The sequence below is a fragment of the Lampetra planeri genome, chromosome 10 (genome assembly GCF_965212315.1).
Source record: "Lampetra planeri chromosome 10, kcLamPlan1.2.h2, whole genome shotgun sequence".
In the NCBI taxonomy this organism is placed as follows: domain Eukaryota; kingdom Metazoa; phylum Chordata; class Hyperoartia; order Petromyzontiformes; family Petromyzontidae; genus Lampetra; species Lampetra planeri.
Genome location: NC_136116.1, coordinates 12170042 through 12194179, shown reverse-complemented (window position 1 = coordinate 12194179; position 24138 = coordinate 12170042). Strand labels below are relative to the sequence as shown.

Below are 24138 nucleotides of genomic sequence, written 5' to 3'. Positions count from 1 at the left end.
TGTTAAAAGTGAACGATTCCGCAGCTATTACTGCCGTGCATCACAACGGCCACGTGTGTAGGGCGTGCGTGAGCTGTTCATGTGCAACAACAGAGGTGTAACATACACCGGTGGGGGGGGGGGGGCATCGAACACGACGGCGCATTGCTACGACTACACACAAGCCCCCCCTTTGGGGTGGATGCGATGTTTTGGACGAGAGAGCCCCCCCCCCACCTCGCCTTCCAAGCGCAATCCTCTTTTTCGCAACCTTTCTATAAGCACCGCTGTAACCCTGCACCGAGACTTAACGCGTTCATTATTTGGTTAGCGTGCGAGAGGGTAGTGTGTGCGTGTGTGTCCGTGTGTCTGTGTGTGTGTGTCCGTGTGTGTTTTGCTTTTAAAACCCCCCAACCAACCCTCTACCACCACCACCACCACGCTATCATACACACTCCTCCTCCTCTTACTACTCCTCCTCCCACTCTGCTCCACGTGGAGCAAACGTGTTTTGAGCGCACAAGCTAACAGGCTATAGACCCCCACGTAGCTTCTCGCTGAATGCCGTTGTTGAAGGGATAATGTAATTTTTTTTTGTAACAGACGTTAAAGTGAGTTTATTAGACGGACTTGCCACCACGCACCCTTGTGCCACTTGCGTCCTACGTGCGCGAGTGTTAATAAAGTGCGTTTAATAAAAAAAAAAGTTGCTTTAACTGAATTATCTTTTATTACGTTTCTTGTTTATTTTTAAGACCATTTCCGCAAATCGCACATTTGTAATAGGGCGCTTCTGCTCGCAAGTTTCATCGCAATAGCGCAGATAAGGCAGAGGAGTAGCTGAGAGTCGCTTTGAAGAAAGGGTGTTCAGGATGGAGAGGAGAGTGTCCGTGAGGCTTCTCCAATTCTTCACGGCGCTGCACGTGATAGCCTCGGCCACGGCAGCGGTTGGGACATTGAGCCCCATAACAGGTAAGGTAATTCGTTATTTTAGTACTTTTTGTAGACTTTGGCAGTTTTTTTTACGTGTTTCTTGGTTTTTAAGGCACGTATAAACGTCGCAGCTTGTGCACACGATTGGTATAAAACGCTTGTTTAACATTTATTTAACGTGTGTGCAAATGTAAACAAATACAAAACCCTTAGGTGTGTCACCATGTATTTGACCCAAAGATGAGGTCAGCTTTCAACGTGTTTTTTTAAATCTGAAGCAATCTCAAAACTCAAGGAGAAAAAAAAAGTTAGTGCTCATTTGTTAAAATGTAGGAGTTGACCTTTTCGGTCACCTAGTATTTGACCCAAATGATGAGGTCACATTTCAAAAGTGTTGTGTTTTAGTCAGCGACCCCCAAAAACCTTGAAGAACGTTTAAGTTGCTCTACCCGTGTTGGAATGTCGTCGTCTTTTCCACCATTCACTTACCATCAACACGGTAATCTACAGGTTTGTGCCTCGACAGTATATAGAATGTGCTATGTTAGAATACTGGGTCAACATGTCGGATGTGATTTAACAATGATTCAGGATTTGTAAGTTGGTGTATAGTACTGAGTAAACATTTTTTTTACCGAGTGAAATATGTAATACTGGAAAGTAAGAGAAAATGTGGTGATTAATGAGACCGTAGTATATACAGTATATATTTTGTTCTGCAGTGTAACGGGGGTACGTTTGACGTGATGAAATACAGCACAGAAATGCCTCCAGGAAATACTTACATTGAATTTTTTTTCCTGTACTTGGTTACGTATTGATTGAGACATTTGTCTGAATTTTACAACAAATAAAAGCAGTAACAAGCCAAATGTAACGTCAGATAATAATTTATTTTAGATAATGTATATTAGTCGATGTTTTGCAACCAAATATTTAAATTAAATCTCTTAATCCTGTGGTAATAATGTTACCAAAATTGAGACACGTACAATTTCTGACCTACCAAGTAGATTGATGTTAAAAAGTTCTCACACAGGTCTCTGTATCACACGAAAAAAAGCATTAAACATCATGAAAAAGACCCCCATGGAATGCAGTAGCATTCAAAAAAAATCCGAGTCCGGTTAAATATCGCTTCATGTTGACCCTACCTAACAATGCAAGTTCGAATTAAGATAAGAGCCCTGATTGACATGCAATTAGTTTGCCTTGGCTTAGGCCTGTTAATAACATGAAATCAGATTCCACAAAGCCGGGCTTCCCAAAAATTCCATCAGATTCCACGGGGATCGGCTGGGTTTTTTTTTCGTTCCACGACGCTATCATTCTTCACGCTACATGGCCCAGGTTCGGCCGCACAATTCAAGGGCTTGCACAGCGAGGAACGCTGTCATGCAGCAGGGAATGTGCCAGTTGGCATGCCAAGCCAGCGTGTCCCGCTTCCAGAGGTCCTCGCTGGAGAGAACTTGAGATTGTGGGCTCGGTGAGCCTGTGGATGAACGAGTGTTTTGGAGGAACGGACAAGGGCCGATGTGGGTGGGGGAGTGAGTACGGAGGAATGGGGCTTTGTGTGGAGTTTTAGCAAGACGCTGCAACAAAATGGAGCTATTCATGTGGGGGTTCATGGCGTGAATGTGTTCACTCTACCGCTGCTCTCTAACAAACGTCCCCCCCCCCCTCTACGCAAGCGCGCACACACACACACCACGACCACCAACTACCACCATCTTTCTCTTTAAAAAAGAAAGTGTTGCCATTCAGAAAGCAGGCTGTTAGTTCCAGGTCTTAACACTCGTGCCAGTGCCCTAGTCGTACCCATCTTGTCAATACAAACTGTTGTAATCAGTGTACCCCACTTGCAAGGGATTGTTGGAAACCTTTTAAAGGTAGGTGTCGTATACTTGGTCACGGGACACTTTTCCGAGTAATTTAATGCGTTTTTCTGCATGCGAGCAACAGTTGCCTTTATCGATGGTGATATACAGTATGCTAATTGAAAGGAGTGGCTATTCATATGTAGCAGCTATACTCTCTAGAGGATTTAGGTTTTGGCCACAATATAGAGGGACCGTCACAGTAAATCTGATTAGAAGCACTGTGTTTGTCTAGAGATTTGCGATTTACGTTGTCCGGGATGGGCCGTATTTCAAATTGTCCTTCCCAGATTTGCATGGCAATTCACGTGTTTGCAGCCTTGTTGCTTTAAACATAATGGTAATTGGGTCTGAAAGAAATGATAGGCCAAGTTAAGTAATCTAAGGTGGTTTTAATTAAATACATGTTTGCAGCAATGTGGTTTAATTGTCGCAAAAATCACAATATGTAAAAGTATTTGGAGCAATATTTGGATTAAGTATTGTATTATTATTCCTATGACAGAAACAATAATGTGGCGATTAAAAAAATGTCTTTGCATTCTATAAAACGTAGAGTTTAAAATCATAGCATCCCAGTTCATCAGTATTAATATATCTGTAAAAAAGTTAATGAATATAAACCGTTTATAAATGTCTAAAGTTACAAATAAAAACAATTCGTTTGAAGTGAAAATTAAATAGAAATATCTAATGAGTAAGGGACGTTTTTTTAAAAAAGAAATGCCATGAAATCTTGCGACTCTTTACAAATCTGCGGCAGGCTGCACACTTTAGGGTGACATTGCGAGGTGATTGATGGCTGTGCAGTATTTTTTTGGCTAAGCCTAAGCTGGGAGCAGTTACTGCCATAGCAGGGTAGCCGTACTGACACAGATGAGGCATTGACGAGTGTGGGCCAAAATAAATAGGCGATTCAGTGCTGTGTGCTCCGGCATGTAACAGTAGCCGCATTATAAAGGACGAGAGCATGTGACGTGGATCGACCAATCCCAAAGAGAAAATGTTCGCAGTACATTGTAACCAATGAAAAACATTATACACGTGTGTGTTTCTTGTAGCTCTTGAGCACAAAATGCAAAAGACTGTTTCATCACCCTGACTCGGTATATTTCCTTTGTGCCAAAGTTATTACCACCTATAAATGAGTGTTTGTTTTTAAAACCAATCACATGGTATTTTGGTAAGAAGTTATTATAAAAAAAAATCAAACAAAAATTCAACATGACAGAAGTGAATATTTTTTTTTATGGTTTTTATGGTTGATTTCTTAAGTTAATCGACACGAGGAGAACGTTACCCGCAGGACATGTGTTTGTGCAAACGCTTTAAAAAAAAAAAGCCACATTATGCTTTGAAGTTGCAATGATCACGTGTCTTGCTGTTGAGAGAGAAAAAAGCAGCTTATAGAGCATTCATTGTGGACTTCTCAGTGTGAATATATATGATTAATGAGCTTTGGTTTAACTGACAATACCTGCATTTTCTGCTGCCACCCTTGCGTGAACGTGATGTTGATGCACAACAGACGGAGAGGACAGATTGACTTTCCCACAAGTGCGATTTTACCAACCGCCCCCCTTCTCGTCAGGATACGTCCACTTCATCAATGTAGCGCTATTTCTGGGTCTTCACTACGATGTGTGGCAATGACATCGCAGCTAGCTCCACGTCACGCAAAATGATTTATGTCTGTGTTGGCAGAGAGCGGTCATGGCTGTGACATTTCGTCTTTCATTGTCCTCAGCCTGATACAACCCCACTTCCTGTGTCGATTGCAGGACACTGAAACATCAGCCTAATAAAATGTGTGAATTTAAATAATTGCATTGGTTGACGTCTGTAGAAAGCTGTCTCGTGTAGAAAGGAATGTTTGTCATTTATTGCAATAGTTTTTTTTTACTTGAACAACTGCAGTCAACCATTGTTGTGATGTACAATGCAGTACGCCATCAATAAATTAATAAATTATTCATCAATGACCTCTGCTCACATTTATAACTGTGTGAAGGCCCATCAAGACAAACGAAATCGGCTCAAGCCTACCATGAATCCCTCCCATTTCTCTGCCCGCTGTGGAAACATACGGCTGTCCCTTCCTTATCTCCCTCGCTCCCTTCCTTCCCCTCTCATAATCATAATCATCCTCGCATCTCTGACATCGTGGCCCAAACCGGCCATTCCTCCACCTCCCATTCCTGCCCGGACGGTGCTTCTCCTCCTCCCTCTACTACGTGCTTGCTCATCTTGAGCTGCACCCTTTTAGTTTGTTTTTGAGAGCTTCTTTCCAGGCAAAACCTTTCCCGGTTGTCTTGCCCTGTGAGCCCCTTTTGAGCAAATTTCCAGTTTGAGGAATAATTACAAAATCCACCCACGGCTTTGCACTCTTATATCTGTCACGTTTTTCCTTTCCTCTTATTTCCCATTCGTTCGCATCTCTCTTTCCCCTCTCCTATTCCTTGATCCATACAATATATCCTTGACTCTGCTACCCTTCACCCTCGTGATGCGTCACGGGGTTCAAACGTTCTGTTCGAGACGAAAGTCTTGTGAAGCAAGGGACACCTTGAAAGAAAATACAAGAGGAAAACACATTCATGGCACAGCAATTGAGTACCGAAAACGAGAGGAAAGTAAATTGTGAAAAGAGCGAATGAAAGTAAACCGCTGTATGCAAGTACATGAACATGAATGTATGTTAAACTCTGTATTGCTCATGTACTTTATTGTACTGTACTTCTGTATTTTATTATGCTCTGCAGACACTCGTATAAACATTGCATACATGTTTTTACATGTGCACATTGCAGGGTGCTTCAATTTGTTTGTAACACTTATATGAGACTATCGTTTTTAATGGAAAAATAACGGATAATACACTGTAACATGATAACGAATGTATGGTAAAAGCTTCAAAAAGTCAGAGTCTCCACTTGTTCGCCATCATTGTGAACACACGCCTCGAATCTTCTCCAGGTGGTCTCCAGAGCCCGGAGGGAAATTCATTGTGGTATTGTTGTAAATTCTCGGGAGTGTTCACATTATTTCGAAGCACCCTGTAGGTTCCTGTCAGTGTTATTTATTTATGGAAGCGTTGTGTGGAAGACATCACGGTGCTTGTTGCATATGTAGCTTTGCACTTGTCAGATTCATTGTGTCGTGGGCTAACTCATATTTTTAATTTATGGCACTGAATTCCCAGCAGCATAGTTAATTTATCGTGATTATTGAACCCAGACTGCTAACGTCACCAATGGAGGACTTTGATTTAAATTCTTGTTGGCATTTCCTTGGTGTCTCCTACATATTTAAAACATCCCAGTGGGAGATCAGAGAGTGAACGATAATGCAAACATTCTGGTGATTTTGAACAATCGTTGTACGCTGTGTAATTTAGAATTCCCTCCTGAATTGCCCATAGTTGAGTTTTTACATCTCTCACGTTCTCAATCGCGATTTATTTTTGTTTGCATCTGGTGTGACAATCATCGGCACCCCTGTCATAAAAGAATAGAGTTAACAGCTGTACTCGTATAACAGCTTGTTTCCTGCAGAATGATGATGGTTAGTTTCATATATTGGAGTGCAGCTGCTAAGTGGACTGTTACATAAACCATCTGTGACCTGGGAATTGGCCTGTGTGGGGTTGCGCCCTTACCTCCAGTTGTGAGTTGCCGTGAATTAATAGCAACAGCAGCAAGTTTCAATAATTCATCCTTACATTGCCAGCGGCAGAAATTGCCTACGCGTTTTGGAATTCCACCACGAATATGGAAGCTAGCCGTTTACTCCATCTTCACTCGCCACTTCGCTGCAATGCTTTATTTTTTCTGCAATAATGTGTCAGTATGTTAAGTGCCCCATAAATATAGTAAAACTTACTTCAGCACTCTGAGCTTTGCACAAGTCAACTGTGGTACATTTTTATTTGAGCGATATTAGCAGCGGACTTTATTCAGTGAGCGAACTTGACAGAATTAATAACTAATGGGAGGGAAAATGTGACGGCGTTGGTTGGTGGGTACAGTCGTGCCAAAGTTTAATGATTTCTTAGGCATGTAGGTGTCGTGTTGAACTAAGGTCTGTGTCTGTTAATCAACGTGAATGTCAAATACATTGACGCTTCTCATACTGGTGCAGGGTCGGTTTGTTTAAGGTTATTTATTTTGCTATTAAGGGCTCACGGAAATGAAGCTGGGGCCGTTTCCAGGTTATTTTGAGTAATCTTAATGCAGTTAATTATTTACGACAGCAAATGGGTGATTTTTCATGTCTTACATTTTTTTGTATTAAGCTTTGGAAGTAAGAAGGAAACTTGTCTCACAGAGGAATTTTTTTTGTTCTTAACGACATTGTGTAATATGCTTGGTTCTTTCGGTAAAGTCACGTAGAAGGGAAATAATAAAATAATGAAAATAAAACATTATAAAATAACAAAAATAAAACAATAACATTTTCACGACGTTGACTGCTTGTGTTGCAATCGAAACGTCGTGAGAATTTTATAATTTTATTTTATTATTTTATTATTCCCCTTCTACGTGACTTTACCGAAAGAACCAAGAATATAAATCCTGCAGTCACGAAAGCTTTAAATCGAAAAAAAAGACATTGTGTAAATCAAAACATGAATATATTTTTCATCTGATATGGTTTTGGAGCATTGCCGTTATTTTTAAAGCTCTCGTTTGAATCGCATATGTCTATGTTGGGACGGGGGTTCCATGGGACGATCACTGTTGCCTCTTCACAAAGTAGTTTGCATTTTATCAGTTAGAGGGATGAAAGTATGAATTGACTCCCAACCAGAGGTTGAACTGATGCATCACAATATTGAGCCACACTAACCACGTTACCATCTGGATGGTTATTGTGTATATACTGGACAGAGCTATGATAAATAAAAATAACACAGACACATTTTACTTATTTATTTAGCCTAATATTACAATATGCAACACTTTCACGAAAATATCTACAAAAGTAAAGTTAACATTCCTATTAGATATATGTGTGGAACACTTCATTATATATTAAAATACATTCATCTTAAACTCCAGAGTGTTCTAGCACACGTCGGAATGTGCAGGTGCATTCACAAGTTGAGTACATTACTTCTACATTTTAATGAGCAAACGAGGAGTACTAATTAAAAGGAATGTGAAAATGAAATTGGTGATAATTAAAAAATATAATTCACGTGTGCATGCCAGCATGGGCTCAAGTAATATAACGCCTTTTGTGGGTATATTTCCATCATGCAATGGGTGGATTCATGTGCACCTACCGTTGATTTATTAATCCTGGGTTTCCAGTCCCTTGCGTATCACCATGGTGAACCTTTTCCTCGTTTACAAATCTTCTCAGTTCAAATACAAATTAAGAAATTTTGTCCTGCGATTGGTAACCTCATCCCACATTATGTGGTGTAGTGCTAATTTAAATTAATACATGGATCTTGTGATGCGTTTATGCACGTGTCACGCTCCAAGTAATTTGATTAATTGATGTCTACTTTGTGCGGGACGTGTTCTCACTCATCATTAGGCGTGGGTATGTAGACACGTGTGATTAGTTAGTTTGTATTTTATAACTGGTAAAGGCGCAACCATGCGACGTCTTGCTCATTCTATTGGTGGCAGAAGGGCTTCCACTAAAGCGAGCTTTCTCGAGCCGTCCCCCCCCACACACACACAGAGGGCATTTGGCCTACTCTTCCATACTGACCCGAAATGTTGGAAGAGATAGTAGTACCCACACTTTACCGCAGCACACAAGACCTTTATCCTGCGGGGTGGACAGATACAGGGGGATGAAGAAACTTGCACCATTGCATCACCTGTATTTTAAAATGCTAATTGTGATGTGTTATTACATTGTTCTACATTTTTTTAAATCCAAATGTTGATGCGCATATCAGCAAATTGCATTGTACAGATGTGAACGGAAAGTTAAAACATTGCAACAAAACAAAAAGCCTCCAACTATAAATTATTAATCAATCTGAAAAACCCAGTGTCAATAATGTAATGTAAGCTTTGTCTCGGAGAAAGCAACACTCGTGGATGTCTGGTTTGTGGACAAGCGGTGGATTCCAAAATCTCGGTGCAACGCAGGCAAATGCATCATTATCCCCTTACAAAGATTTGATGAATTGTCACAAATTGGGGTCACCCATTGATTGAAGAATTAATTATTTTTGTCTCTTTTTTAACACCTTTATTGTTTCTAGATTTGAAGCTTTCGTGACTGCAAGGATTCATATTCTTAGGTGTTTTCGGTAAAGTCACGTAGATAAAAAATTTTTATTAATTAAAAGTTAAAAAAAATTTATTTTATTTTTATTTTACTTTTATTAATTTTAATTCACCTTTATTGTGTTGTTGTACAGTGTTAATTGCCCCAACGGCCGACATCCAGTGCTTAATTTGAGACGGAAGAGTCCAGAAACCTGAATTATTTTGTGATGCCACATCCATCTCGCCTTATGTTGTCCTCACCACAGTGTGGTGGTGGTGTATATAAAGGATTCGAGTAAACGGTACGATAATAGAGTATTTTTTGCATTGTTGTGGATTGGCTTACCTTGTACTCTGGTGAAAGTGCCTTACGGTGATGAGCCTTATTCCAATCCAGCCGAACAATTGAATGAGAAATGAAGCCTTTTAGCATATAAGTTGCAAAATTTATAGATAAACACTTTCTCATGCACAATTCGATGGATCTAAAGTGAAGGTAATACTCGTTTTCAATTGAGGTATCGTTACTATCCTGCTTTTAACAAAACCAATGCTAGGAATCTGAAATCATGCCTGCTTTCATGTTTCAAAGTTTAATTCTTGAAATGTTAATTTCGGCACGAAAAAAATGTAACGTAGATTTTTGCTTCGCATAAGACGTTTCTGTTATGCCTTGAAGACACTCATCACATTGTAATTGTCTGCCATTAGGGTCTGATGAGAAATTTAAATAGATATGAAACTCATCAGCGTATATATAATCGTCTGTTTCGGGTTATTCCATTGCAATCTTCCAGATGCTGCAATAGATTACAGTGTGTGTTGAACCTTATAAGGCACTGTAAGTGTCTAAGAACGGGATGGCAGTGGTTGATCATTGTCAATAATAAAGCAAAATTACATGATTGGTTCCCTTCCACGTGACTTTACCGAAAGAACCAAGAATATGAATCCCTGCAGTCACGAAAGCTTTAAATCGAAATTCAAAATCACATTGTCAATTTACATATTTTTGGGGTCTTGAGGACTTAATTTTGTATGAATCATCACATACAGAATAGTTATAATTTAATAATGATAATTGATTGCCAAATAAAGGCCTCCACATCCCTTATCAGTCATGGGATTATTTGACCATGCTTCGCCATTATAGTCAGTGCAAACTGGTGACATGAGGATCCAGAATCGCTTCAAATGTCACTCGCCAAAGATGCAAAGACTGTGCAGTGTGCTAACCATTGCGCCACTACTCCACCGTTATATACAGTACACAATGAGTAATGATCTGTCCCAGGTTGCAATGTTAAACACTGTCTGACGGTGTGTATGTCTGTATGTATGTACGAATGCATGCTTGAGTATTCATCTCATTGGCATAGAGCTTATCAGACCAGTATTAGTACTCTAAAATTTATTCGTATTTTTTTAGTTCGGCCACAATGATCTACACAAATTTTGCGTCGTTTAGATCCTCCACCACCTCGCCATAGCTCGCACAACTTAAATTGTCACGTGTGCAAGCGTTTAATGTGCCCGCAGATTATTGTGCCAGCTCACCGGGTAAGATGACGAACAATTCTCACAACCAAAGTTTGCAGATATTTTTTTGTTTCTCGAAACTGCATTCAGCATCTTCAGGACACGAAGATAGAAAACCACCGAGGAGATGGAGCTACGAAAATAGCTCAAATGGAGATGAGAGATGGCATCAACTTGGAGTGCCCTTCATCCCGCAATGGATTGATCACGGTTGAAGACGATGACTCGGATATACAGGCTACAATCGCACACGATTCTAAGATGGACTAATTTGTTGGAATGATAAAAATAAATGTCCAAATATATAACCTGGTATGGCTACTCAATGAGAGTCACGTATTTGATGGATGCTTGTTGGTGTGAGTGTTCTCGCAGTGCCACAGATTACGCTTTTGTTTGGCACCGCATCTCACTTGATGCACGCACAAACAGTCGTGAAGAAAGAACAGGCATCCGCATCACAGTGTGCAATGCACCCTTTGAACGAAACAGCTTTTAGCCGGGCAGTGGTGGTGCACACTTGTTGTGATCCTGCGCTAAGGAGGTAGCGAGGGTTGGTGGCTCGCACAAACGTTGTGAAACTCCCTTGTCGTGGGTGTCGAGAAGCCATACCGTGGCTTGCCAGGAAAAGGCAGTACAGCAAGTGGACTAATCGCCACATGTTTCCATCTGTACGGGGATAGAGTGTTGCCCCCTCGCACGCGGGTTTTGTTTTCTCCGAGTGCCCCGACTTACTCCCACGTGTATAATAAACGCTCATCATTGATTGGCTGAAAACATCTTAAAATGAAAAAACCCAATGCAGGACCCTCCTCAAAAGTGTGGCTCGCCTGGATAAGTAATTAAGGTGTTGTGGTGGTATTTTTCAAGAATCGGCAAATTTTGTTTGGAAACTTACTTCATCGGAGACTTAAACTTAATGTTGATGCAACGGCACAAGCCATGGAACGGTCGTGAGTAATGGTGTTTTCTTTCGGGCCTAGAGGTGGAAAGTTTTCCACTCCAGTCAAGCTGCCTGTGTATGATGGTTTAATGAGGGTTCTTTTGGAAATGAAAGTGGTGGAGCCCACGGATTACTGTTATGATTGAGATTTTTGTTCAAACACAATTTACCACATTAACAAATACATTTAAACGTTGCTAATTGCGTGAGATTGCCGTGCAAGCTTAATAGTAAATCTCGGCACAATGAAGATTGGCAACGCAGTATTTGATGTTGCATGTATTACTCTAATTATAAAGCATATTTAATCGTAGTAAAACTGGATACTTCAGTGAGTGCAATTACAGTGAACACGTTCAATAGTAAGCAGTGGCAGGTATAAGGTATACATCAGATCCCAGGGTTTTTTTGTATGCATTTGCTCCTCAGTTCATCGCCAAGTTGATTTAGTTCCTGTTGTTGAATAGAATAAACTTCAGGGAAAAAAAAACAAGAGTACCGCATTTGTGACCAGATTGAAAACAAAAAGCTCAACCCATGTGTCAATAACACTGCCTTAAGGGGAATAATAAAATGAATTAGGATGATTTCATGAAGAAGGCCATTGCCAGAAACGTTGTTTATTTTATAATTATTGATGAATCCATTGAGGTTGTTTCTTTCGCAAAGCACGTCACCAACCGCGCTAATCGCAGGTGCGGTGGAAGGGCAACAAACTAAACACGAAAAGCAGTTCTCAAGAAATTAGTTTTCAATCTAGATCATTTAAAAGTGCATAGCTCCAGTGGCTTCCCTAATATCGGAAGGAAGAGCGTTCCAGACGGCCGCAGAAGCGCGCGATGGAGTGGTGGCCGTCTTTGTTCGATGGTTCGCCACCACTGCCAATGCAGTATCACCAACTAATTTGTTTCAGGTTGAAAACGGATCGTCGCCGAGTGAGGCGAGCTGAACATGCGGCAGATTTTCTCAAGGTGGCGATCTTGTACAGTCTTTTTTTACCTTCAGAACCAAGTTTTAAACGTTTTAATACACATCATGGTTGGGTCTCAAAATGGCAAAAATTTTCATATTTTATTTCACGATTTATTTTGAAAGTCGAGCGATGTTTGACAATATTCACATTTGGTGTCGTGTGCACATTTGTAAACTACAGGTTTGTACAATTGAAAAGCCCATGATTAGCTTAACTCTGACATCTTAAGTTTTCATATGACGGATTTTTAGGTAGTTTTAAGATCATTTATTTGCCATTTTTGCGCGTTATTTTTTTATAATGACGTATTTTTGTTTGAGAGCTTGCGAGAAAAATATAAAACTGTCAGAGTGGCGGGCAGCAGTTAACCCGCTGTGCTATGAACAAAGTGAGCCGAGTTCGATTGCCGGCCACAGCTGACAAGTGGCAAGTGATGTGAGAGTCGGTCCTGCCCCCTTCACCAACCTGTACTGCTCGGCATGGCGAGATACAACAACGTCTGACATAGCATGGCGAGGCCTTCATCCATTGCTGGATTGAGAATGGCTGGAGCAATTTTTTTGGTATTTTCTTAACGGAATTTAAAGAACAAAGGGAATCTAAGTCTCCTGTTTGTTTGCATTTTGTCTACTGGTAATGTAATGTACTGCGGCAATACCACAAAATAGGTGCGTCATCTCCAAATTTGTGGTCGTGACAATGACATCCCGAGGCCACCGTTCATATAAGTAGGCTAGTCTGTGCTCGTGTTTGTGGCCAATTTATAATTTGCCCACACGTGCCAGAGTTGCTCTTTCTGAGTAAGTAGCCATGGATAAAGACCCTTGTGCTGGGCTGGGAGATATTCTTGTGGGCCAAATCTGTTGCAAGGAAATTATGCCATTTGGGTCATTGTGCTGATAATGATATTAGACAAAGTAAAATGTGCAGTCCTGCAATTTCTTGCGAGCGTAACTGCTCCAAGGCTCCCGAGAGCCTCCATACAAAGGGCATTTTGGACTTCTCTTCCACATTGCCCCAAACGTCTCGAAAGACGTGGGAATACCTACTCTTCGACTAACTGTGGTCTATGCATTCAAACTGCTGGGTGTAAATAGATGAAATCCGACTGGCAATTCTGCTTAGCATTAAATCACGGCCGCATGCCACTTATATTCAGGCGGTCCTCAGCCCTCCGCCAGGTTGCGTTCCGAAATGACGCAAGTCGAGACCGATTTTGTCAGCGAAACGATGATATAATGGGGGGCTTACGTTCCTGACCAAGGGTCCGATATGCAACTGATTTTTTTTATAGATACGAATACAAACTACCAAATCACATGAACTAAATCAACACCAACAAAAACAATCTATAATAATGCACAGAGGTTTAGCACCGGAGCGCCACGTTGGGCAATGCACCGTGCGTACATTTGTTTTGCGAGCAGAACCCACGCCTGGGTCCGGCGTCGTGCAATGAGCGCGGTCCGTTCCGCCGCGAGTAACAACGTGGGTGGCGGCAATTGGCGACCTGCCCTAAGTGCGGATCGACGCAAGTCGAGGACCGCCTCTGCTTCTCCATCCTATGGATTCCTTGAATTTCCCTTAAACAGCTTAAACCCTTACGGCGTACGCGTCGGTGGCACATATCGAACGTTCATTATCCACTCCGAAGTGCATGCGCGATTCGACAACGAGGCACTTGCAGTGTCACTTGCACTTTTTTTTTCCGCGCTCGGTCAGGGCTTTTGTTGTTCTGGCAAACAGAGCTCAACTCGACCCACGACCCTTCGTCCGCCCCCCCCCCTCGTGCTTCACCCGGACGATGGCGGTGGTGGCGGCTTGTTTTGATTTCGGCCAGAGCGCTCGACCACCCAACGCGCTCAAAATCGGTGTTACCGAGACGCGAGACCCTCAGGAAGCAGATGCCGAGTGTTGGGCGTGTGCGCCAGCTCCCGGCAAGGGGCTCGCTTGTGTTTTTTTTCCACCCCGTGGCTCGGTCACGCTGGGCTGAAGGGGAACGCTGTTTCGGGGGGGGGGGCTTCCCCGTGGCGATGAGGGCTTGCCCAGTTGGTGTGCAAATCTGCTCCGTGCTGATGAACTGATTGGTTCTGCGAATGTGCCAGCCAGTGGCTCATCACCACCGGCGAAGCATTGAATATCTGACATTTTAAGCGTTGGTTTTGACTTATTGATTGATACTCATGCTGTTAAAAAAATATTCCTCGTTATTTGCTGTGTTGCGTATGAAACGGTATCTTTTGTTTTTTCGAATTTTCATAATCGCAGTAAATTAGCAAGTAAGCACAAAGAGTCAGTTGTGTCGAAGTGACGCACACACGTTGACCTGCGATGTGCATGGGCTCGGTTACTACTGTACAATGGAATGCTCACCTTGACAAAGAGGGTTTCTGTGAACAATTATGCCATGAGTCTTTAAAGTCAGAATTTTACATTGATGAATGCCAGTCTCGTGTTAATCTTGTAAAGGGATATACTCTCGTAAAATATGCTAATCAGCACGTGCAGTGTACATGATAGAGGATAGTGTCAGTCGCGCTGTAAAATCTGACGGCGTGAAATATTTTTTGTCGGCATTACCGTGACAGACCCCCCTATTAAATCATTGGAGGTGTGACAGGTCGGACACGTTTGCATTATTTTGGTAAAATATTGACAAATGCGTTTTGGAAATTATTTATAACGTTGTCATTTGAGCATGCGCTACTTCTCAATAACTGCCAAAAAAAATCGTCGTTTACGGTCACCCCGCTTGTTTTATGGATTTCCTTTGTTGCTGGTAAACGCCTGTTTAGGGGCTTATGTTTGTCTTCATAGCTCACTTCTCAAAGGAAGGTAGAACAAGAGGGAGGCATGATTCGAGTCCTGTTTTGCCAGGCAGGCTTCCACAGGGGGTCGTTTACAAGTGATGAGCTCCACATCACCGATTAGAGAGGGATTTTTCACTGGATATGTTTTGCTGATTAATTTGCAACTGTTTCAACTAGAGATCCAGAGCTATTAAATTGCAGATAATTTTCTCGTGTAAATTGTGTGGTTTGTTTGTAATTTCACTTATTCTTTTTGCATTATTTTGCCCCACAAAACGAGTTAAAAAATGTTTTCAATTGGGGGGTCCCACTTTAGATGGGTAGCCAATTTTTTTTCATGAATGCCTGAAGGAAATGCAACGCGTGATGGAAGAGGACTGACTTCAGTGTGGCACGGATACGTCAGAATTATAATTGTACGATTGCCTCCTGCAGCTGTCCCATTGTCTTGTCCATTAGATGATTCCGTACACTGTGACGCCTTACACAGCAAGGCTTTAGCACGGCTTTTCGTCCATTAGCTGCCAATGAATTCAGCTTTAAGGAGACGAGAAACTGAGCTTTTGGATGGCTGCGATGAACGTAAGTGATGGGGTTTCATTAGAAAGCAGCTTGTGTGCATTTAATGCTCAATGCATCATACATTTTGTACGTGGTTCTAGTTTGTGCTCATCGCATATGCATTGCATTGCAATAGAGCATGCATTTATACAACAGCATTGCCTTCCAATTAAGCGTACCACCATCTGCACATGATGTGAGATTTGAAAACCCATATCAGGGCAGTGACCCCATCTACAACGATAGCGATCAACGGCCACCACTAAACTGCAGTGGTCTCTCGATTTGACAAATGCATTCCAGTATAGAGGCTCTGCATCAAATGTATTTAGATCATTCAACAATATCTGTATAGCAATCAATCATATATTTGCAGGTCATTATATGCATTATTGATGCCGGTACTTTTTTCATAGTTTTCAATACACGCCCTTTGAATTCTGGGCAACATTCGCAACCTGATTTTTGTGTTTCTTACGTACGAGTTGTGCCGCTCCCACTGCTCGGAGGTAATTGGAGCAAAGCCCAACAAGCATCGGTGAAGATATCCGCATGGACGAGGAGCAAACTCTTTATATTGGCCTCGAATAAACCGATAACAGCTGCTTTCGGGGCAAAATTGAACAGGCGTTTTGGTAATCTTGTGTCAGGGCCTTGTGCATAAGTGAATTAAAATACAGTACAGTAGGAGGGCAGTTGTGTGTCGTCTTTCATCTCCTGTGAACCAAGCTGCCTCGGTTTGATTTGCAATCATGGCTAACATTGGTGGCACATTACATCAACGGTTTCTGGGCCTCTATTCAATTGAGACACACACACTTCAACTCAGCATGGTGAAGATTGGTTCAATAACCCCTGTAAATAAAAAACCTTTTTGAGAATCATCCAGCAGTGGATTGACCAAGGGCTATACATTTATTTAAGATTATTTAATTGGTGTTTGAATGTGTATGCCCTTTTAAAAGTGCATACATTTGAAAACTTGTATACTCGCTGGTATCAAACCGACTTTGAAGTAATTCAAATTGCTTAGAAAGAACGTTATTCGATATGAAGACAATGAATGGAAGAGCGAATAATGGGCATAGCTAAGCAGGTAAACACATCTCGAGAAACTACTCTATCTATAATTGTGTCACGGCTAAATCTTGGCCCATCTATTATAATTCTTTCGGTCTGGCAAGTGGATGGCAATAATGTATCATCAAACCGTCATTCAGCAGTGTAATGATGGTGGTAGTGTTGGTGCCGATGCCGATGATGTTGATGACGACGAATGCGGATGATTTTGTTTCGCCGTTTATGCTGCAGACGATGAGGAGGGTGATGAAGATGAAGAAGACAGGGAGGAGGAGGAGCAGGGCTGCCTGTGGAATCAGTTCCAGTGCGGTGGTGGAGCTTGTGTGCCACGCAGCTGGGTGTGCGACTGGGAAAGTGACTGCAGCGATGGCTCTGATGAGACCAGCTGCCGTGAGTCTGCACTGAACACCGCACCTGCACTCTATCATCAGCATCATCGGCAATGATGGATCCACTGCTGTCCCAAGGTCTACTGGCACGACTACCATCTCACATGGGTCCGACAATGTCACAATTCATCTCACTCCTGCACACGAGCCGATCTTTTTTGCTCTATCTCCAAGCTGAATATTCTCTCTCGTAGACTTTCTACTTTGGCTGCAATTCCATCAACAGTTTTTGTATATCCTTCTCGTGGTGTGCCCTGCCCAAGCCTTCTTTGATTTCCTAAGCAGTCAATATTATTTCTCGAATTTGTGTTTTGCTCCTTGATCCATGTGTTGCTCTGTATGCCCCTCATTGTTATTCTAAGCAAGTATCTCTCTATATTTTCTGACACTCGCTCCATTCATTTCAAAGTCATTGTTTGATTATTCTCTGCAATGTGTCATTGCTGCTCCCATCACCGTACTGATGTACAAAATTATCATAAGTCCAAGCACTCATTTTAAAAGGTAACAATAAATACACTTAATATGAATGCTAATCTATAGTTGTACCAAAAATGTGCAAATAATGTAAGTTTGAACAACTGTGCGTATTTAAGGCAGTGGTAAGCACATTTATATAAAGTAATTCCGCTACCCTTGATACGTCTCCCAGGGAAACTCATTATATTTGGATTTTTTTTGGTTCATTCGAAAAGTGCATGATCTCATCAGTGTTTTTTTTCCAAGGGCAAATGTGGCAATGTTTGAAAGTGTTGGTAGGCTGTTTTGTATATTTTGTTAAATATTGTGAAGCATAATGAGCACGGAATGGCTTAATAACACATAATGCTGTTTAGATTCCATAGCTATGGCCTACAGAATTGTACAACCATCAAGTTTACCAGGTACATGATCTAATCTATGACGCTTGAACTCAGATATGTATTGTGCAAGTATTAAGCCATAATTAGGGTTTGTCAGAAAATTTCAACATGGCTTTTTTAACTTTTCAAATTACAGCCCTGAATTAGAAAAACACATCTAACTTCATACGGATTTCCAGTTCAAATGGTGAACGATATCAAAATGCACAATTTTACCTTTGTGAAAAGTAAAACAAATCTTCTGTTGAGGGTTTGTCTTCCGCAGCCAATAGTTTTACACAAGTTTTAGCAACGTTGACACAAATAGGAATAGACATTTAAAAGTTAAACCTTAAAAACAGTAGATCATTCATAAACATAATGTCTATACACTTTGATTCTTTCGGTAAAGTCACGTAGATAGAAAATTAATAGATCACGACGTTTCGATCCCAACACAAGCAACCGTCATCAGGTGAGACAAACACAGCAGGTGAACTGCTGATGCAGGAGTCACGAAAGCTTCAAATCAAGATTGAACATTAATGTCACTTAAAAAATAAATCAGGTCAAATTCGGGTAAACCAATAAGTACACCCAAGAGCGAACTGCAGCAACTTGTAAACATATTATCGCTCAGCAAGATGAAAGCCTTCAAATGGTGGATTAAAAAATTATTCTACACTCTTGGAAATGTCTTGTTATGCATTATTTGGAGCATGCTTGTTATGTCTTAAAACCTGAATACAAATATCATGGTGGTGAGATGTTAACTACCTCACCTGGCATACAGTAGGCCATGGGTTCGATCCCGACCTTGTTGTCTGTATATTTGGAGTTTGCATGTTCTCACAGTGGTCACGTGGATTTTTCTCCGGGTCCTCCGGTTTTCCCCTCAACATTTAGAAACATGCGCTTAGAGTTTTTGGCTGCTATAAATTTCAACGTGATAAGCCACTTCGTTGAGCTATCATTTGTGGGCAGGCCCCTTCTGACAAAGAGCTGTATAGCACAGTGGGCCTTACCTGGCCAAATGAATAGTTAGTTTCGTATCATGATATCAGTTTCTGAGAAATGTGTACTTTCAGTTTTATTGGATAGTTTCTGTTATTTTTTTGCTGCACTTACATTTTCAGTTATACTGTTCTCACATTTACAATAATGTATGCTCCATCGTTAAGCTAAAGGCTTCTCTCCTGCTTATGCTGGTTAACATAATGTAATGGTAACTCATGTGCAGGCATGGGAAAGTATATTTTAAAAAAAACTCTCTTATCTGCATACATACTGTGTTTCTGCTGCTGATCAAAATTCGTGAGCAAATAGACATTAGGATCAATCAAACTTTATACCAGCATGCTAAACTAGCCAGGCAATTAAAATTTCTGGCAATGCAGGAGCTCTTAAAAGATGTTTCTGTTTACTGAAAGTACACACTGTATTGCTGTAAACGATTTACTTGTAGATGTTGTATTCATTTTGTTCCTACAGTTGAAGGCATTGGGCCGTTTGAAACTGTCAATTTTAGAGTTTGTGTAAACACAATCAGGTGTAGTAGGTTAGCCTTGTGGTGTTCCAGCTCTGACTAAAATTTTTATTTTACCAGGTAAGGCCCAATAATCTAAGTAGCTCTTTTTCAGCAACGACCTGGCCACAATCGGTAGTTCAACGAAGTGGCTTATCATGTGGACATTTATAGCAGTAGCCAAATACTCTAAACGCATGTTTCTAAATGTTGAGGGAAACACTGGAGGACCTGGAGAAGAATCGACGCGAACACGGCTGCAGTTCTATCGGCAAGAATGTGATCAAGCTGACCTCATTATGTACAGAGTTTGGTGTAACGAATGCATGAAATAGAAATAAAAAGGGGATTTTGCTTTAAAATTGTATGTATGTATATATTATCAATTCTGATAAGAAGCATTACTTTTGTTGTCATCTATTTATCATTTACTTCTACTTCTAAAAGTGCTTCATAGCACCAACACTTTCCATTTTTTTCATATGAAAGATTTATCCCTTTACCTTGAAGTGCCTCCCGAATGGAGGGCAGTTTTCGGAGGCGTGATAAAGGCTTCTATTGACGACCAGTGTATTTCAGTTGGCTTACAATGCACTGCGCTTCTGCCAGACAGTATTGGCATTGCTTGCGCCTTTATTCAGTGCGACACAATGAAGCAGCTGGTAATATATAGGGAAATGCAAGGTTCTATTTTTCACACGTTGCCTCCATTGGGAAAGCTTGCCTGCCACATAAGATGGACTTTACGCAATGAGTAATGACCCCAGATATGAATGGAAATTTTAATTCTGGACTCATTAATGTTTTTGCAGCCGCAAAGTGGTATTACTTTCGAATAGTAAATGTGGAATATTGAGGTTCTAGTGCTTTATTTATAGTGGCGGTATATAATTGGCTTATTTACATATCAGCTGTCTCATATGTGTGAGCATTTGCATGTGCTAATTAGCATAGAAATGCAACTAACAAGGTAATGGGCAAGGGGGTAGTTAGTCAATCTCGGTACAAGCAGGCTGTAGAGTGCTCTCCTTTGGCTTTCTTGACATCTTTAAAGGGATCTACTGCCACATTAATGTGACCACGGTTACTGTGACCAGGGTGGTTGCTATGCATATGGAATGCTCAGCATTATGCAACAATTGGCTATTTTACAAAATCCTTTGGGTCACATAACATGTTGAAACTGCCTGTCGCATTTGACGAGCTCAGCTAATAATGATTTAAGTGAAGATTTAATAGATGCTCAAGGTAAGATTGATTTAGATGTTCACATTCGTTCATCTTTCCTGATTAGTCATCATGGCTTCGTCCTTGAAAATAGCCTCTTCCTTTTATTCAGAGGCATAACGTTAGGTAAAAAAATAAGACAGCTTTTTAAAGCATTATATTTTATATTATTTTGAATCATTTCCAAGTTGTCTAATGTTTTAATTCCCCCTTGTTTTTTTTTACATAATTGTATTTAATGGCCACTGGATGTTTTTTTCCCACTGTATATTTTCTAAGTTGTAATTGTTAGAAATAAAGATGAAAACATTGGAATGTCACAATTACTGATCGAATGCAGAGTGTGTATTTAGTAACAGGACTTGCATAACTTGAAGCAAAATAATAAAAGGGGAATATTTATTTATTTATCTCAACCACTGCTGTTTGGTTATTAAATGTTTCTCATTATTTTTTTTTCACGTGCGTGTTGGCAGCCAAGTCACCTTTGATAATCCTCTAAAGTATGCAATTTTCCCCATTACTTGGTGCCAATCTTATGAATTGTTTTTTTTTTAATAGGCACAACATTCCTAACCGAGGACATTAGTGTTTCCCTCAAGACGTCTACTCATCTACTCCCCTCAACAATTGCGGTTTTGTTCATTTGTTTTTTGTAAACATTTCTAATTACATCCCAAATTTACGAATTGGAAAGCTGCTGATGATTTTAAAAGGGGGCATGAAGGCACATTGGGGATGTCTGTTTTTATTTAATACTGAACCAACTGTTGGAAATGTATGGCGGATTGAGAAAAACGTGGTTTTATAATATGAACAAATGCCATCAATAATTGCACTCACTGGTGTTTATAATTCACGTGTTTAACCATCTACAAGCATTTCTGGACATTGGCTCAGAGATTCCTTCATGAAACAACAAATTTGAAGGTGTTTTTGTTTCTCGATCTGAGTTTCCATTTAAGTTGCTCTTATCAAAATTAACATGAGGAATTCTGGGTGGTTCAGGCGAGAAATATTTTTTGAAAACATTGAGCCCAGCACCATTGAGAACCTGGGATTGAATCTGGGCAGACACGCGTGATGACACCACCGGGTTCTCAAGTGAGTCAGTTGATGGTCACAGTCGAGTGATTATGATGGCACAAAAAAGGCCACGATGAACAAAACGACACCCATATCCTTATTCACGGTTCAGCTCGGGCTTGGCTCTGCCATGACTCCTCTTCAGTTCCGTGTTTTTTTCTGTTTACTTCAATCCTTGTGAATGGTTTTGATTCTTTTTTTAAACATATATTTTGGATATATCCCTTAGTTTGTGAGAGCTTGGACGACCGTATCAGTTTCCATTGAGTCACTCACCTTGTCGTAGTCCATAACATCCACATGTAATTAACGACAAAGATGAGGCGGGTAACAATGTGTGAATAACTTTATTTACAAAGGGACTATAATTTGCAAAGGAAGAGCTATCAACACAGCCTTTATAGTACAGCATCGCATATCTGACTCGCAGGAGCTGAGGTCAAATGCGAATATGTGAACATCTTTAGAAAATGACAGTTACGCCCCATGTGCAAATACTGCACTTGGTGTGGTGGTCAATCCGCTGGGGCGGACGTGTGATGGTCAGATGTGTGACATTGTACTGCGGTCGGTAATTTAATGTGCAATAGCGTCAATACTTAACGATATTAAACCATTAATCCTATCATATGTACACATAATCGATTCCTGTATTTCAACTGCTAAAGCCTATAACCAATAAAACTCTCTCCGTCTCCCTATCTCTAAGTCTGATTTACAATATTAATTACAGACACTACGGCCGTGTTCAATATGGCGTTTGACGGTGCACGCTCTCCACTCGCCCCATGCCCGTTCTGTCCAACACTGGGTCGTCTTTTGCTGCAGGGATTCCCCCAACCCGTACTAGTTCCTGGACTTAAACACAGCCAACGCATCGACTATGCAACTCTTCACTGTGCCCCTTCCCACCTTACTAACCTCCTGAACACCTGCCTCTCAAATGTGCTACCATTATCTCTCGTATGAGAACGCCCCTAGCTGCCATTCTCTTTCATGGACACTTTTAGTTACCATCGACTTTCGTTTAGAGACACCCTGAATGACCATTATTATTTAGACGCAATTTTGCTACCAACGTTTTTTACATCCAAAGCACAAAGCTGGAACGTTTCCACAACTATTCAAAATATATTCTTAGGTTCTTTCGGTAAAGTCATGTAGATATATAAAATAAGAATCTTAATCGTCGTCATCATGACGACCGCTTGTGTTGCGATCGAAACGTCATGGTTTTTTTTATATTTTTATTTTTTTCTCTATCTACGTGACTTTATCGAAAGAACCAAAGAATATGAATCCCTGCAGTCACGAAAGCTTTAAATCAAAATTTTACATCTATTTTCATGAATGCTATATGTATTTTACAAAGTTCGTTCCCATCTGATCTATTAACGTCATTTCATTGCTACTCTCTCAGTTGCGCTGCTTCCAGCGCAGCTCATATATTACACTGGTCAACACACTTTTTCTGGCATAAGGTATTCCAACGGTCTTAATGTAATTTTGGGGTGCTGATTCCAAATCTGGCATCAGTTTTTGTCTATCACATCAGGTTTTTGAGATATCAAATATTGCATTTTCAATAAAAACTGCAGAAGAAAAATATTAAATAAATGTGGATATCTACATAAAATTATATTATAAACACACTATCCTAAAACTACAGCACCATATTTTAACACTAAAGCAGTCACTGACTCGCAATAACTTGCAATCATAAGTGACAAAGTTAATTTCGGGTAAAATCAATGAAAATGGGGTATGCCGATAGCATAAAAATGAGATGTGATAGAGCAAATCTGAGATCAGATTTGGAATCAGCACCCTGAAATTTGTCTAAAACAGCTGCAAAAGTCCAGGCCAGAAAAAAATGTTTTTTGTTTGTTGACCAGCGTTATTAGAGCTTTTATCCAATCAGATTTTCCACCTGTGCTGTCTCCGCCTCTCCGGGTAAAAAATCTACCCTGAGGCCTTCAGAATGTCAAGGGAATCAGCTCTGCTGTTGAAGCAAAGGGGGACGATGTTGTTGTTTGTCATATTCTTTAACCAATCCGATTTAGAGTTTGCCATGTTGAGCGTATTCTTTGACATGCCAGAGCCTTCTAGCTGGCCTAGCCGCCTACGTTAGCATG

The 24138-nt window shown here is 40.7% G+C and overlaps 1 protein-coding gene across 1 annotated transcript; it reads left to right on the top strand.

Annotated features, from left to right (window-relative positions):
- The first annotated feature begins 444 nt into the window (after nucleotides 1–444).
- LOC144721041 (uncharacterized) lies at nucleotides 445–19258 on the top strand. The gene is made up of 2 exons (XM_078598339.1): nucleotides 445–951; nucleotides 17166–19258. The coding sequence occupies exons 1-2, from the start codon at nucleotides 852–854 to the stop codon at nucleotides 17378–17380; spliced, it is 315 nt and encodes a 104-aa protein (XP_078454465.1). The 5' UTR covers nucleotides 445–851; the 3' UTR covers nucleotides 17381–19258.
- The last annotated feature ends 4880 nt before the right edge of the window (nucleotides 19259–24138 follow it).

What these genes read in the sequence shown, in the direction of transcription:
- LOC144721041 (XM_078598339.1), top strand. Translation starts at nt 852, where the DNA reads ATGGAGAGGAGAGTGTCCGTGAGGCTTCTCCAATTCTTCACGGCGCTG. An exon ending in GACATTGAGCCCCATAACAG is followed by an intron (nt 952 to 17,165) that starts GTAAGGTAATTC and finishes TTTATGCTGCAG; the next exon opens with ACGATGAGGAGGGTGATGAA.